This window comes from Chrysemys picta, chromosome 2, assembly GCF_011386835.1.
Source record: "Chrysemys picta bellii isolate R12L10 chromosome 2, ASM1138683v2, whole genome shotgun sequence".
Classification (NCBI taxonomy): Eukaryota; Metazoa; Chordata; order Testudines; family Emydidae; genus Chrysemys; species Chrysemys picta.
Window position 1 is genome coordinate 107,295,061 of NC_088792.1, and position 17,298 is coordinate 107,312,358.

The 17,298-nt window shown below is 40.9% G+C and overlaps 1 protein-coding gene across 9 annotated transcripts in view; it reads right to left on the reverse strand.

The window, feature by feature from the left end:
• Positions 1 to 3,544: 3,544 nt before the first annotated feature.
• Positions 3,545 to 17,298, reverse strand: part of GRB10 (growth factor receptor bound protein 10) — a 198,043-nt gene continuing 184,289 nt past the window's right edge. For 5 of the 9 annotated variants that reach the window (XM_005278534.5, XM_065583931.1, XM_005278533.5 and 2 more), the window contains 6 exons: positions 15,816 to 15,893; positions 14,508 to 14,624; positions 13,600 to 13,666; positions 12,232 to 12,319; positions 9,224 to 9,317; positions 3,545 to 6,779 (listed from right to left, as the gene is read on the reverse strand). In XM_005278534.5, the coding sequence (XP_005278591.1) occupies positions 6,633 to 6,779; positions 9,224 to 9,317; positions 12,232 to 12,319; positions 13,600 to 13,666; positions 14,508 to 14,624; positions 15,816 to 15,893 (591 nt within the window). In that variant the 3' untranslated portion in view covers positions 3,545 to 6,632. Of the gene's footprint in view, positions 6,780 to 9,223; positions 9,318 to 12,231; positions 12,320 to 13,599; positions 13,667 to 14,149; positions 14,294 to 14,507; positions 14,625 to 15,815; positions 15,894 to 17,298 lie in introns of those variants that run through there. The other 4 variants (XR_010598448.1, XR_006172682.2, XR_010598449.1 and 1 more) reach the window with 2 other exon arrangements.

Below are 17,298 nucleotides of genomic sequence, written 5' to 3' on the forward strand. Positions count from 1 at the left end.
GCACCACAGAGCCACTAGGGGGTGCTTGAAAACTCCTGCATTAAGCAAAACATAGGACCTGGATAAAGAACAAGCATTGCAAGAGGCCCAGATAGTCACACTGATGTCTAATGATGAACTAACCTTTTCCTGTAAAAAGGTCTGTCAGTGTGAATGCAACGTGATGAGTAATAAGGCAGAATTTCTTCTGGCTTAAAGTTTGCACTATATACGGTAAACACAATTTATTTTTAAGACTCAGAGGTGACAAATCAAAGCACCTAATGAAAGTCACACTATCCCTCTGGCTACAGTTATGTGATTGTTTTAGTTTCCAAATCCTAATTAAATTATGCTCAAAGTTAAGAAGAGGAGGCATGATATTTGAATTGCAGGAACAACCTTAATTAATACAATGTGGGAAGAAAGCTGTCTTTGTCTGTTGATCCTGTTGCAAAAGTCTATGACATACTACACAAATGATTGAGACAAAGCAGGATATAAGATAGCCATTAGTATGTCAAATCACAGCATCAGCACAAACTAAATTAGCAGTCAGATGTTCTCAAAACAAGTTCCTAACACTGTGAATAAATAATGAAAGAATCATTGAGAGGGAACACATGAAAGCACACACGAGAATGACTCCGCAGGTTGGTGGTTAGAGCACTCATCTCAAAAGCAAGAGACCCAGAATCTGTTCCCCCTGCTCCAGTGACGGTTTTGAAATTCTTTTTTAAAATTACTTTTCCACAGTGAAACAGTTTCAACAGGAGCGATGGAGGGAGTCCTACAGCAGAATATCCCCAAACCTCTTCTCTCCCTCTGGTGGAGGGGGGGACTTGTACTGGGGGTGGGGTATCCCACATCCCAGGTAAGTACCAGACTTAAAGTTATGAGGGAGCACCTCCTCCTCCTTCCCCCGCCCCCAGCTTCTTGCAAAAACAGCACAGACACCTAACACCAGGAAAGGGCTCGCAGATGAGAATCCCAAGCAGAAGGCACCTCCCTGTAGCCCAGACCTAGGCACCTATCTCAGAGTGGGGCTGGGCATACCACACATCCCTCACCTTGGCATCTCCCATTGGCTAGTTCAGGCAGGGAGTCACCCAGCACGCTGACTTTTGTGAATCCCATTCTGAGGTGCTCACCTCTCCCTCTTCATTGTGTAGGGAGCCTGTGCTCCAAAGCCAGGCTTTGTGAATCCCAGTGGTTTTCCAGGCACCCAAAAGCTAGACGTGGTGAAGCTTAACATCACCACACCTACGTTTCTTTGTGAATCGAACCCAATAGGCTGATTTTTGGTAAGCTGTGAATAAGTTTTGTGCTCAAAGCTAAAAGATGTTAGTACTGAGCGTCTGTATTGGTTTCTAATCGAATAGCTGGTAGAGACCATACCTCCTCTAGTAGGTGGGCAGCTCTATCTCTAATTCATAATCTGTAACAGCATCCAGTGACAGTGCTGAACCATTACAAGTGTGACATTTACTGGATAGGAGATCCATTTTCACTTTGTGCTGAGCTGTTGTGTAATGTTAAATGGCTGCAGCATTTCAGTGGTGGATGAAGTAATCTGCATAGCGTTTATGAATCCATCTGATACATTTATAAGCTGCTTGAAATCTTTTGGGCAAAAGGAAAGCCACCCTAAATAGAAATGCTCCAGACACTTATCAGAGAAGTTTTCAATTCAATGTTTGGCAGTAGCTAGGAAGGGAAACAGAACATTAACATGGATAAATAGAATAGGCAAGAACATATTTGGAGGAGGCTATGGTACTGCATGAAGGGCTATCAAGACCACTCCTGGAGTTCTGTGCACAATTATTACTCAATTCATATCTTTCGCAGATTTCTTGGCTCCCCCACAGAAAAATGGGGGAGCAAATAAATCTGTGGGGAACACATGCTCCTTCTGCTGCAGCCTGGGCATGTCTGCTGGGAACAGCCTGCAGCAGAGAGCAGATCGCCCTGGAGGGGGAGGGGGGGGGAAGGGGGAAGGAGGGGTGGGTGGAGAGAGGCTGGGCATGCATGCCTGCATCCATGGAGACATTAAGGGGATGGGACTGGGTGCCTGCCTGAGTGCAAACCAGTGAGAGAGAGACTCACTCTGTCCCGCTCTTTGCTGTTGCTGCATCCTGGGCTTGGAGGCCTAGGGCTGAGTGAAGCAGGCTCTGTCCCTAAGGCAGAGCAGAAATGTAACAACTAAACAGGCAGGCTGCCAGTGTTCCCATTGTTAGTTAATTGTTCCCATTCTTAGTCAATTAAGGCTCCTTTACCTTGCCAGAGTGGTGTAAAGGAGCCTTATTGTAAATGACAGTAAGGGAATCCTCAGCTAGGAAGGTCTATGGGCTTTCTCGCTTTTTTTTCCTGTGCCAGAGAGGCACAAGGGAGTTAGATTACAGCTCAGGATCTATTTTACTTATCCATTAAAAAAAAAATGCAGGACAATGATTAGTAAAACTGTATGATTTTTTTGTGTTAAAGTCTGAGCAATCTGAAGTTACGTTCTACTTTACAGAACACCAAACACCAAAATAAAAGTAATGTGATTTAAATGAAAATCCAGGATTATAACTGGAATGTTGGGTCTTGGTTACCAAGTATTTGTAACTTAACTTTCATGTGTTTAGGAAATGCTGAACAGTTATTGTGATTTTTTTTCTGTATGGTAGTTTAAATAAATTACCAAAGTAAGTGAAACTGGTGTGATTATATTGACAAAAAATATACGCAGAATTTTGCCTTTTTGGCGATTTCCCCCAGGAGTAAATAAATTATGGGCATATTATTGTCAGTGGCATTGGAACAATTTGTGTAGTGGGGGTGCTGAGAGCCACTGAAGCAAACTGTAATCCTGTATATGATGGAAACCACTCAAGCCAGGGGGTGCTGCCGCACTCCCAGCACACCTAGTTCCAGCACCCCTGATTATGGTGATAGTAGATAGTCAACTATTCTACTATGAATAACAAGGTGTTCTAGCTCAGGGATTATCTATGTGGAGAGGACCAGAAAATTGAGTTTATGATTAACAGGAAAAAGATTAAGCTGCAATATAATTGAGATGTATAAAACAAACATCATGTAGAAGTGGGCACCATAAAACTGTCTGAGAGGAGAATATGTTTATAAACAAAATAATGCAAGTACTGAAGAAAGGACCAGCAATTTAGGGGATTGTCAAAAATCCTTTAAGCGATTAGCAGGGGACAAGCCAGAGAAGATGAATGGACCTGAACAAGACACATTACCTTGCGATCAAAACTGTAATAAGGAGTTGGATTTAAATTACCCCGAGATGCCCGCTGTATTTGTGAAAGGAAGACACAGTGAGGTTAGTTTAAATGGATTGCTATCCAATGTGGAAACTCTATGGCAAACTGTCCTATCAATAATCATTAGGCCCAACAGCCAGTAGCAAAAAGTCTCGTAGGATTCCATTTTCCTTTGAGTATTTTTAAAGAGATCTTTAACATACAGCAATCCACCCAAAATAGTTTAGTATCAAGTCAACAGTGATTAACATACTGTAGCCGCAAAAAAAGGACATTAATTCCAAATATAAAATGAATAGCACTGTATTAATGTTTATTTCTAATTACAAGAAACAGAATATCAGTCCCTTATTTGTACAAAAATACCTGAAAGATTACAATTATGTTCACAAGCCAAAAAGCTATTTACAGTATGAAGCAAAGCATATTGAATAAAGGTTTTGTCTCTTAAGTTAATACCTTTTGCATTCCCTGAAAACTTTTAACTTTATTCCATTTTACAGTTACTAAAATCTTGCATTGTGACAATATAATTTACAATAAGCAAGTCTCGCCACTGGAAAGGTGCATTGATTGGTCAGACTGTCAGGTATTTAGTGCAGAAAAGATAAGACAAAACATCTAAACTGAGGCACGTGTTTCTTCAAGAGTAATTAACAAATAAAATGTTTCTGTACTTTAACACCTATTGTAACATAACTTAACTAGTAACTTTATTACCAAAATGGTTTGGCATTTTCCTTCTCAACATATTCAAGATTGCTACATGAAGTATTTATTTAGAAAATAAAAATCACAGGCAAAAAAAGATAAAAATTCAACAGGCTCCAAAACAACCCTGAGCATCCCCTTTACATTCATGTCATTTAAATACAAAAATAAGAGTCAAATGTCCTTCAGTCCTTGGTATTCTAAGCTGGCAGCCAGCTGAATCGGCTGGAAAAGTTTAAGGTGGTACTGACTATTTTCCAGCAGAAAGAAAAAAAACCAAAACAAAAACAAAACAAAAAAACAACAGTGATCTGCTCAAGTAAGATTTCTGCCACTTGGAAAGTGGTCACTTTCTCAAAGCAGTTCACGTTAGCTGGGAAAGGTACAAAATACTAAGTCAACCATCTACATACAAAATCATGATTCATAGTCAAACTTTCATTCTCAAATTAAATAAAATGCAAGTTTTATAAATATGAAACACTGCAAATGCTAACTACCTATTGGAAAAATGGATGAGACTAAACTATGTAAACAGAAAAAAAAAAAAACCCTTAAAACTACAGCATAAATGGTCTTACTGAAATTGGTGAATATAAGAATGTAATCAATACAAATTTTTTTCCCACTTCAGAGGGGCCAAATAGAAGCATGCAGAGTGAAGTCTGAGACTTAAGTTAGCTTAATTTCAAGGTTTTAAAATACATTTGAACTGACTAAAAAGCAGGAACACTCAATTCAGTATGTACAGTTAAAAATCCAGAAGTTTTCACTACAAACTAAATCAAGTTTCTTCATTTTTATATGTAGACATTACATGGAAAAAAAAATACTAGAATGTGTTCTGTAAACTAAAATACAGTGTTTCTATACCATTGACATAGTTACAGCTGATATGGATGACTCGGGCAGGTTATAGTTTTTGTCTTAAACTATTCTCAACACTACATGAAGACCTAAAGGTACAGAATTGTTCTTCCTTCTTTATCCTTTCAGGTGGCTAGGATTTCAGCAAACCCTGTGACAAATATTAATTAGGGTGAGATCATCATAGACTAGCTGGTATAAATCATTTACTGTCTTAAGAGAAAACAGTTCTGCTCACCACAGTATTCTGAAAGTTACCAGGGTGAAACACTTCTTGCTATGTATAAACTGTGTGGAGTATTTGAAAATAAAGTTAATTCAATAGTACCTCCTGTACCTATTGACTATCTTGCTAAAAGAATGACAGTGATATATGCAGTACGGCAGTCCAATGAGAGCATTCAACTTGTACTTACCTAGCTTCAATACTGGTTTATCAACAGAAGGGAAAGTGTTATTGTGTAAACATTATATAATTGATTTAAATATTAACAATAAAGTAGCTCTGATGATGAACCAGCACTAAGGCAGGATATATACTAGTTTACAATAGATACTGGTATGCATTATTGTGTCTGTCACAAATACCAGTTGTCGAATGGATGTTGCCAGCAGTAAGTTAAAAAACGCCAGTCATAGTTAAATGGATTTCCAAACCCAGTTTGCACGTTCCTCATCATGTAAACTTTCATGACCCTACCAAAAGCAAAAGGGGTACAAGTTCTTTTAAAGTCCTATACCCTAAAAGAGCTTTGCTACATATCATTGTTACTGTAAGTAGACTATCTGGAAAGACAGCTCTTTGAAACAGTCTGAAAATTCAAGGAGATATAAAGCTAAAAACACTGATCTTTTGTCATAATAAGTAGACCATCAGCGTAAGTACTTTTCCCACACAAAAACAGCTGGTTCCAAATCCAAGTGTGGTCATACAATTTCATTTAGGAATAGTAAATTTCCTCAACAAAATCAACAGGCTGAAAAACCCAAACCACCACCATCAGTAAGTAAAAAAGGTTCAAACATTTGTGCATAGAGTCTGACTAATACAGTCTTTGCATGACTGGGTACCACTAATATGCCACAAACATACTACAGCCATTATGCTAAAAGTTAACAGTTTTAAGAGTACATATGGTGGTATGTTCTTTTAGAATTGTATTCACACTGCTTCTTCAAAGAGGAGAGAACCTCAGGTATCCAGAGATGTTTTGTGACACACACACTCACACTCTTCTGGGTTTTCTTCTAGATCCTTTTAGGCTGAAGCATTTCATACATTTTAGGGTTTAGATTAATACCCAACTCTTGCATGAATTTAAAAGCCACATCAGCTCCTAATATAGGCTGCATACAATATCCGAAACAAATAGGAGTGCAAAAAAAAAAGTGATCAATACAAAAAGTTAACACACTAGTCTTAATTGTCAAGATTATCCCAGGGCAAGAGTTCTTTTCAAAGATTTCTCTTCATCACTTGTTTCTGTTAAGTGGCCCAGCCAAGATAGATTCCAGTTTTGTTTCAAGATTTGATTATGATTTTACATACCCTCCCGCCAAATTTTTGGGATGCTGGGACACTCAGCAGCACTCACTCTTAGGTGTTGGACAAACCAGTAAATCTTGGTCTGTTGGCACCAGTTGAATCCATCCCTTTCAGAGTCCCAAGGTGCATAATATTTTTAAACCAACTTACACATCTGCCAATTCCCCAGTGTCAACATTCTCTTACAATTGTTCTTCTAGCAAATCCAGTCTTCCAGCAAATCCAGTCTTCAGTGAGTGTCAGATGGAAGGTCATAAGGCCACTCGGATGCAGTGGTGTTTGAGTTTGCAGGGCAAGACTCCTTTGTTTAGTTGGTAGAATTCAACAAGCTGAATTAGGTCAGAGAATTTGGTATTCCCATCATCGAGGCTGAAAAATATCTGTCCATCATCCTCACACTAGGGAAATAAGAAGTCCTTTCCAAATTAGGAGCATATTAGAATACCCAAGTATGGCAATAAGTTAAGATTCTAGGTATGATCTCATGTAAGAAAAAATAAGCACAAATTACAGCTTGTCATTTAGGAGCCTGTGATGCACAAAACCCCTTATCCATTTTGGTTAAGTTAAAAACTTAATAGGTCTCAAAATAGAAATATTGTTCTTAAAGTTACTGTCACTATACCAGTCTCATCTAAGGTAATTTGGCCCCATAGCCTGAAGTGTCCTTAGAGATTCATAAGTACCAAGTTCCTGCTTTGCCTGCACAAACAGCTCCAGTAAAAGTCCTAACCAGCTTACAACAAGTATTGAGGTAGGGCTTTTATTTGTTTTTTTTCCACACACTGGAGAGGTGTGGAATTGTAACCAAATGACTGCAGAGACCAAACATTCACAGAATTTCCTAGCACTTTCCACCACCTTAGAGTACGTCTACACTTCTCAAGTTGGAAATTACACCTCCAGTTCAGAGACATACCTGCATTAGCTCTGAGCTAGAGAGCTAAAAACAGACATATAGCCATGGCAGTGTGAGGAACTAGCAGCCCAAGTACGCACCTATGGTCTTTCATACTCAGGGTGGCTTGCCCCACCAACTGCTCATGTCACCATGAGTACATATTCAGGTACACACTCAGGGAAGCTAGTTCCTTTCTTCCCCCCCAGCAGCTACACTTCTACTGTTAACACACTAGTTTGATCAGAAATAGTGCAAGTATGTCTCCTCGAGCTGGAAATTACACCTTCAGTTCACAGTGTAGACTCCAGCTGGGAAACATCTCTTAAAAGCACATATTTTGCTGTACTAAACTAAACCAGACCTTCCAGAAGAACCCCAGATACCGGGAAACAAGTTCTGCATTTCCATCCGTGACTCAAACACTGTCAAAGAAGTGTTGACGAGCTTTTGGTGCCTCAGTTTCTGAGGGCTCAAACAACTACTAATGGTCCAAGTGCCACAGGTGCTAAGCACCCACAACTCCACTGAAAGAAACGTTCCTTCATCCCAGCTAGAAAAGTTCTTATGAGAGTGGATGGCCAGGGGACTTGAAAGGTAAAGATAAATTCTCTACAGGTTTTCAGTCAACTCTCCGCCTCTCCATTAAGTAAAACGCAAAAGCCCTACTCAAATAATTGTTAGCTGATTACTGTATTTGGGAGACACAGGGCTTGTCTTGCAGCTGTAGAGCGCTTTAAGTTAAACCAGCCTTCGGAGAGCGCACTACAGAAAGCGCTCCAGTCTGTCCACACGGAGAGCTGAAAGCGCACTGGTGTGGCCACATTTGCAGCACTTGCAGCTGCATTGGGAGCAGTGTATTACGGGCAGCTATCCTAGCGTTCAAGTGGCTGCAACATGCTTTTCAAATGGGGGTGGGGTGGAGTGTGACAGGGAGTGTGGGGGGAGACAGAGTGGGTTTTGGGGTTCTGAGAGAGTGCCAGCATGCTGTCTTGTAAGTTCAGACCCCTCACCCCCCCCACCCCGCCTCTCTCTCACTCACTCAAAGCAAACATTAGCTGTTTGTTTTTTTCCTCAGACCAGATAAGCAGCCGGCACTCCGAAACGGAGCTTTGAAAGGGCACTTCGAGTTCACAACAAAGACAAGAAAGGCCACTTCAGTTAAGGGGATTATAGGACAGTTGTAATGTTACTTCTCGTTTACACTGGCACTGAAGCGTCTCACCCAATACGCAACAGCTGTTAATCCTCTCGGGGAGGTGGAGTACCAGTAGCGCTCCAGCCAGGGAGTCAGAGCACTCTACATGTCTTGCCAGTGAGGACGGGGAGTAAGGTAGAGCGCTCTGAGAGGCTTTATTGCGGTATAACGTGCAAGTGTAGCCAAGGCCAGAGAAGAATACTAGGGTCCTGTAGGTTAAGAGTGACTTGATAATCATCTGATCTAAACATTTAAGGCTGATTGTGTAGATATACTAGTCCCATTCAAGGGTTTAGAATGTCTTTTGGCTAGAGGGCATTTATTTTTTGAGAAACTTCAGTTTTAACTTACAAATTCAGGCCCCTAATTCCTCAGGTAATCATAAAAGCAAAAAAAACCAAAAATCCCTTTCCACAAATATTCTAGTATTAGCCTTCTTGCCATCAAAAGAGTGCAATGGAGATAAAAGTAACCAATTCTTGTGATTTTAATCAGCTGTAGAGATCATAGTTCTTTAAATCAGTTCTACGCCTTGATTCTGATGTTTATGCTAGCAGGCAAAGCGATGACCAAAAGGATATTTTTAGACAGACTAAAAAATGCCAAAAAAAAGAGTCCTGTTTCTGAACACTGTCATTATATTTTATTGCACTAGTAATTTATGTCCCTAAATAGTCCTCTATATACACTGACAAAGGTTTTATGAAGAACAAATAGAATAAGAAAACTATTTGGTCAACACTTACCGGTAAGATTTGGAAATGCTTGATTTTTTGATGATGACACAGTGTAAGCACAAATGCCTTTGGATTACTCTGGCTGTCCCGGAGGAGAAACAGCCTAGGAAAGACCATTTTCTTTTAGTACAAACTTGAATAATGTGACTCATTTGCTCTAAAATCAGATCTTTTGTCATTTTGTACTCTCTTTCTCCTCCTCCTTCAGTGGTGTTAAAGGGCAATTTCTTACATAGTAATTTGCTCTCTTCGAGTTCTTACCAACCCAGGTTCATGCAACACTAGCAACAAGCAGAGACAGGGCAAAAGAAATGTGATTATGTTACTTCACCTACATACTCTATGGGGTTTGCTGGCTCTGTAATTGGGCTTTCCATTACCAATAACTAAGCTCATGAAGAAAATATTCTTGTTTGGGCTCCTATAGGATGATTTGGAGACAAAAAGAGATGAAGAAACTACCTCTCTTCTCCAGTATCCTATGCTAGCAAGACAAATGGCACTGTGATAGCAGTAGCTTTTAGATGAACAGGTGTAATTACTCAGAAACAATGCAAAGAACTCTCTTAACAGTGACTACACATTTGCAGCTTCCATGCTACAAAGAGGTGGAGAACATATGCAAGCACCTGTAAGAGCATTTTTCCTCCGTAAAATTAGCAGAAAATGTACTCTGGGAGGCAGGGGTGGCTGCAAAGGTTTATACACACATTGCATTAGTGTACTTCATTGACATCATTTCTAATGTGACCCCCATTTCTTTCATGTGACCCTCAAATTAGGTAGCCAGCCAACCCAGCCAAATGGTGAACTGTGTACTTGGAGGAGAAAAGAGCTCCAAAACTTTAGGCATCTACTCCAAGAATTCTCCTTCACTTAGCATTCCCCACGAAGTAGATAAATGGAAAACTTCTTCATACAAAAGGAAAAGAGAGAACACCTTAGGTAATACACTCGAAACGTGACAGTTGCCACTCAGCTTGTGAGGAAGTCAAGTGTATTTCTGGGCAGGCCTTCTAAGTAACCAGTATGCCAGGAGCAATGTTTTCCAGGGTTGAGCTGCAAGAACTGTCTAGAGTTCCAGGGACAAAAAGAACACTTTCTAGCTTCTTGTGACCGCTGAAATAAACTTCAGTGCCACACACCTGCACTGCAGTGATCACTGTCCCATCTGTTCATTGCATTTCTGCAGGCAAGGGAGTTACGCCACAGCTGAAAAACACTCATGTCAGAGTACTCCTCTCTCCTTGGATGATGATTGTATCTATGGAGCTGAGAGTCGGTAATACTTCTATAACAGGACCCCTGTATAGCCCTGATGCTTCAAGAAGAGACGAGCAAGTGCCAGAAACATCAGCTGAGCATACTCTTGACTTTCTGGGACATATTTGTGCTATAAAAAAGACCTTTCCTTATGGTAACACTGTATGGTGCTTTGGTCAAGAATGTGACTAGCAGGGAAGCATTACATTCCTAAATCCCTGTAACGTAGAGCCCGAGATATCTGGGCAATATGGCACCCTGGGGACCTGAGTCACCATTAGCTGCCCCACCACAAATGAATCCTAACCTAGCTTCCATGGTGAGTAGACCCACTAGAACAGAAGGTAGGCTCCGGGGTGGTGCCAGAAATGAGGGGCTCAGGGTGAGGGAGGGGGCTCCGGGCTGAGGGTTTGGAGTGCAGGAGCGCGCTCAGGTCTGGGGCAGGGGGTTGGAGTGCAGGAGGGGGCTCATGGCTGGGGCAGGGAGCTCAGGGTGGGGGGTGCAGGCTCTGGGAGGGAGTCAAGGTGCAGGAGGGGGTTCCGATCTTGGGCAGTGGATTCGGGGTGGGTGTGCATTCTCTGGGAGTAGGTTGGGGTACAGGAGGGGGCTCAGGACTCGGGCCGGGGGTAGGAGTGCCGGAGGGGGTGAGGGTTCCAGGCTCCGACCGGGCGCCGCTTACCTCAGGCAGCTCCCAGTCGGCAGTGCAGCGGGCTAAGGCAGGATCCCTCCCACCCTGGCCCCGCACTGCTCCCAGAAGTGGCCACAATGTGGCCAGGCAGCTCTGTGTGGTGTGTGCTGCTAACAGTACGTCTGCAGGCGCCACCCCCCGCAGCTCCCATTGGCCATGTTTCCCGGCCAACCGGAGCTGCAGGGGCAGCGCCTGAGGGTGGGGGTAGGCGCACGTGGACTCAGAGCTTTCCTGATCGCCGCTGCGCCTAGCCAGGGCTGCAGGGACAGCCGACCGGCTTGGCACTCTAGCTTCCCCCGCAGTGGGGCAAGCCGGCGGTCACGGCTCCAGCCCCATGGAGGGCACTGAGGCTCAGGGCTTCAGGCCCACGGGGTGAAGACTTGCCACGGTCCGGATGAAATTAAGCAGGGGGCTGGATCCGGCATGCAGGCTGGAGGCTCCCCACCCCTGCTCTAGAGAATGAAAGAGGCTAAGATTTTATGGGACCGGACAATTGTCACAGACCGAACGCTGCAGGCAAACACAGCGGACATTGTTGTAGAAAAGACAACCAACAAGACTTTGTTAACTGATGTTGCCATACCAGCAGACAGAACATAGAAAAGGAACATGAATAGAAGATGGTGAAGCATGAAGAACTTTGCCACGAAGTGGAATGATTATGAAAAACTAGTACATGATCAATTTCAGTGATCACTGGAGCACTTGGAGTGACCCCCAGAAGGTATGAATGAACAGCTCAAAGACACGTTACAGGAACAAGACATCATGATGAGTGACCTCCAGAAAACAGCACTCTTAGGCACAGAGAATTTTAAGGAAAATCAAGGGAGAATGAGTACTTTTGAGCACTTACAATGCTGGAGTACTGCAGAGGGTTTAACCAACTCCTGACTATCCAAACCTACGGTCTTTGTTCATGGTCAGGATTCATTGGTGGCTCAGGGGGTGAAATTTTAGACAGTTGCTTTCTCCTTTTTCTGCATAAAGACCCTGTACATTGTAAAGACTATTTGTTTTAAAAAAAAAATCTCTATGATACTGAGGGATAATAATAAATACTTACCCATCCACAAGCCCTTGCTGTTTAATAATCCTGTGGGACTCTTCCCTAGAGATCCTGCCATGAAACCAGTGCTGTGTCCTATGGATAACTGAGCAGGGATGGGGGAGAGAAGGGGGAAATGGTTAATAGCACCAAGATGTACAATAAGTATTTCTATCTAGAAAATTATGTATCAAAACTTTTAAAAGAAGTGTGTATAGTATATTGTTGAAGTTATTGAAGATTTGTTAAAGACTGAAATCTCTTCAAAGATTCCAGTAAAGCCTGAGGTGTCCAATAACAAACCTGAGATACCATTTGCATGTGCTTTAAATCAAGGCATTTTATTGTTTATAGATACAACATATGCAATTTTGTTATAGCACCGAGTTCCACAAATTCCTGAAAAAAATTCTCCCTGGAGGTAAAACTTCTTGATATATCACATCCAGGTTGAGACCAGGCAACGAAAGTTTAACACCTTCAGCCATTTGAGTTATAGAGTGAAAAACACCTCCCTTTCATCCTTCCAAATTAAGATACCATAAATTTTAGAAGTGACTGGACAAAGATACCTAGTCCTCTATATGGGATTTTAAAATACTTTAAAATGTATTCCTAATTGAAAAGTTATTCCATATGAGACAGAGGGCATCTGCTAAGGTTTTAACATTCTAATATGTTTGAACAATAGTAACAAAGTTGAAAATTCCCCTCATCCTGCACCCTCACCTATATGAATGAAGTAAACTTTAAATCTTATATAAAGCCAACATTAAGGAGTTTGAACTTCCCCTTTAAAAACCCAAGGAGATTAAATGCAAGATACTAGTGTACCATTAAGATTACAATCTTAACAAGACATTCAACTTGAAAAAAATAGTCATGTTTATGAGTAACCAATTTTTTGTTTGTATAGTAATAATTAACGATGATGTAACTTTAAAATCCTATTTGTTACCATTTACAGAGCATAATAGTATAATACAGGGCATTGATCATGCTGAAAGAAGAAGTATCTGACTGTTGGATTTGATCCAAACTGTGCAAATATTTATGGGTCTAGATTTGTATAAAATTTAGATTGCAAAATTTAGAATTGTAATCAAATTTGAGTGCCCCTTTAAAAGGAGAAGTCCCTCCTCTTATGGAAGACTAATTCTTAGTCTCCTGACTTAAAAATGTTTACACTTGCTGGCTTTTACATTGCATTAAATTTTTAGTTATCCTGTCATTAGCGATAGAACAGAATTTCACCTTAAAATTTAAAACTTTTAAGGTGTCTGAAAATCAGGATCTGATTTTCACAGCTTTGGGCTCCATTTCTACATTAAACATTCATTTGCTTTGTCCCAAAGAGGTCTCTGCTACTATGTAATACAAATTTACCTGTGCTCAGTGTGGAAGGATGGAGTGGACTTTGGCTACCTAAGATGTTCATTCTTGTGCTGCGTTTCTGCAGAAGAAATTAGTTAGCATTAAATCCAGTCTGAAACCTTGACTTGAGAGAATTAGAACACAGGCAGTACAGATTTAATATACAAGAAACTAGGGCTGGGAAGTTTAATGCAATGAAGAGAAAGAGAAATGCAGCTCTGAGGGGAGGGGAGCTAGTCTACAAGCAGAGGCCCACTTCTGTTGACTTAAAATAGAAGCTGGGTCTTAATTAATGAAAACTCAACATGTAGAAAGGAAAAAAAAGACCTATCAATATGCTTCCGCCCAGTCAACACACTATGTATTCAATGAAGCAAGATGAGTCTGTCTCCCATACAGCGAGCACCTACTAGTGCTTCAGGTAATAACTTCTATTCCCTAGCGGACGAGTGTGTGGGAAAACTTGTACTGCAGCTGTCTGTCCACATGACACTATAAACAAGTTACATCAGTTTTCATTCCAAGAGGTCCTGCCTCTTGTATATTCTGCAGTTAAACTTACTGGGAGCAAGCCATTAGTCACAGCCCCAGCCTCTTCCATGTGGGGAAGCATTTAATTTGACATATTCCTCCTCAGAGACTGGCTTTGCAAACTGGCAGTAAAGTTCTGGTGGGTCTGCTTTCCCCCTCAACCTTCCTCTGGACACTAGGGGGACAGAGAAGCAGTGGTAGAAGGTTGTTGTGAATGTGACAGTTACACTCAAGATGGAAATTGACTCTTTCATATCTGCATGCTTGTAGCGTGAATGTTTCAAGTCCGTGCTAAGCTATACTGTGACCATCACTGCATTAGCTTCATAGCGCACTGCGTGTTCCAGCTCTCAATGGGCACTTGTTAAATATGAAGAGAAGATCATTACCCTCCAAGCATGGCCTTCTTCCAAAGCGGCACTCTGTGCTTCAACAGGATTTTCAATAACTCTTCCTATTTGTCCCGAAAAATCCATTGCTACTAGTGAGTTTTCAGATACACTTCTCTGAAAAGGAATTTTCACTTGTTTCAAAACCCAGGAAAGTTACAATTTAAGAAAACAGTTTTGCTTCCAGATCTTTTGTTGATTTCAATAATTTTTTTTGCAGTTAATGGTATAGAAAATACAAACCAGTTTAAATCCTTGATTCTAAGAAATTCACAGTACTATCATTATATGGAATTTGTTTTAATGTTGTCCCCAAAAAGGCTGAGTGCCAAAACTGCCCATCTTTTCCCCTACCCCACAAAACCCCCATGTTCTAGCTCCTTTCATAGTGAGCTAACCCCACTGCTCCCACCAGACAGATGAGGTGCTGCTCTTCTTACAGCTAGGAGAATGAGGGCGCTGACTTTGGACTGTAACTCTAATACTTTCTGGAGCACAGCACTGTCACCAAGCTGCCCCAGGAAGTATACATGATCAAAGAATCAGATATATATGTTTCTAATTAAAAAACCCAACAACAACAACAAAACCCACACAGGCATAGTACAAAGCAGTGAAAGTACAAAAACTCTTTCCTCTTTCAGTTATTTTGACTTACGGGGAATTCACTTTTACAGAGAAAAGAGGCATGTACAAAATATGAATCCTAAAATACAGCTATTAAAAAGAGGGAAAATGGAGCAGGTACTTTCTCACATTCCCTATATACTTGTGGAATTAATAAAAACTGCTCCTGGACAAGGCTACTAACAACCAGTCACATTCATGCAACTGCGGTTAGGAATAAGAAGTAACCCAATTTGTTTTGGGGGAAAAAAACTCCAGATGGATTTGGAAGTGTTTGGAGATTGAGCATCATTATTGATGGTGATGTTTACCTTGCATACAGGCAAACATAGCTGAAGTTTGTACTTATGGACTTTGAGGGCTAAAGCTTATTTCCATTTAAGTCCATTTCTATGCATGCAGGAGCAGACCCTAAAAATTATAGGACCCTCTTTTGGGGATTGTTGTGGATAGCTCATTGGTGGCTTCTGCTCAGTGCACAGCAGTAGTTAAAACAAATAGGATGCTTGGGTGTATTAATAAAGGAAGAGAGTCTCATCTGGGAAGACATTTCATGAACACCATTGAACAGTGCAAAGCTTTCTAATTCAGAGAACTATGAATTATCACGTAAGCCACTGCAAAACTGTTACACAAGGATGGAGGACCGGCAATCTATTTAAAAGTAACTTCAGTACTTACAACTGGAGTGGAGAAGTGGGGAAGCACGGTTTTTCTCTGCTGGGGAATTCTGTAGTTCTGGTACAGTAGCATTCCATACTGTAGATGGAAGGAAAAGAAACATTCAACTGCATCTCTTTATAGCAACTATTGTAATGCCACTCGCATTGGAGCGGATACTGTATGCTTACTTCGGTATTAGAAATAGTCCTCGGGCAAACTAGATTACGTAATAATGAGCACGGGGCACATGAGGCAGCCAAACGTGCATGGTAAGTTTATCACAAGGATATCACCTCCACATATATAAACTAAATACCCATGAATAGCTTTATCCACACACCCAAATATGAACCATACATATGCACACGCAGATCAGCTCTACTTAGCAACTCCTGTTCATCAGCCACCACTTCAGAATAGCTCAAAGACTCTCACTACAGTGTTATTCATCTTTTAGAGAGAAGCCCACAGTCAGTTTTTGCTGATCCCTTGGATTCCCCAGTCAAAGCGGATTTTGCTATAATTTTAGGCAGAGAACACAGTGATGCCTATAAAGTTTGTACAACTGATTCAATTCTAAAAAGATCACTTTCAGCCACTCAAAACTTTTGAGGATGAAAGTTGGCAGATTCATCACTCAGAGCAAATTATTTTTAACAGTTGAAATTGATTAATTGATTCAGTTATTTGAGAAGAGAGAATGCACACTTTCATCTCCCCTGCCACCCCTTTTTTAATAATGGGACTTAAAAATAATAGCTCTAACCCTTCAGTGGTTGGTGTTAAGAGATTAAAAATTTGGCAGGGAGATATACCATAGGTCCATATGTGGCTTTCAGTGGTCTTGCTGTGATTTGTCTAACTTACAGGGATTTTTAGAGCATACTTAGTGCATGAACCTATGTAATGAGTTCTCTTAAGAGGTTGCAAATGTTCTACTGGCTTTGTGCCTACATAGCTCCAAACTGCACAGGGGGTATGATGCAATTTTATGTGTGGAATGAGCGAGGCTGAGCTGGAATGGAAATATGCCTCTGATAAGTGAAGTTCTCACAGAATTGAGGGGAGAGGAGCTGGCAGTAGTATTCTTCTACCTCCTCCCACCAAAATACACTTTAGAGATCACAAAAAATAATAAAATAGATAGTATACATTTGGACTCTTTTGGGAATAAACATACTGATTTTAAGCTTTCCAGTTCAGTTTTGACTTTAACGTTAGTGTTACTGTAACTAAATGTACACAAATAAGTTATTTCAACAGGAAGTAACAGTGGTCCTGTACTTCAATCTCACGTACAAAAAGGAGACATTGAACTATAACTATGTTACTCATCATGCATGACAAAGGTTACATTCATGTGTAGCTACGACTGTAGAAAAATATGATAGGCTATAATGCATGTTCTTATTTGAGAATCAGTATTTGACCATGCCTTCCACATGGCTTTTAATCTTAAATAATGGCTTCAATTTATTCCATGCCTGGACAGTTAGCTGAT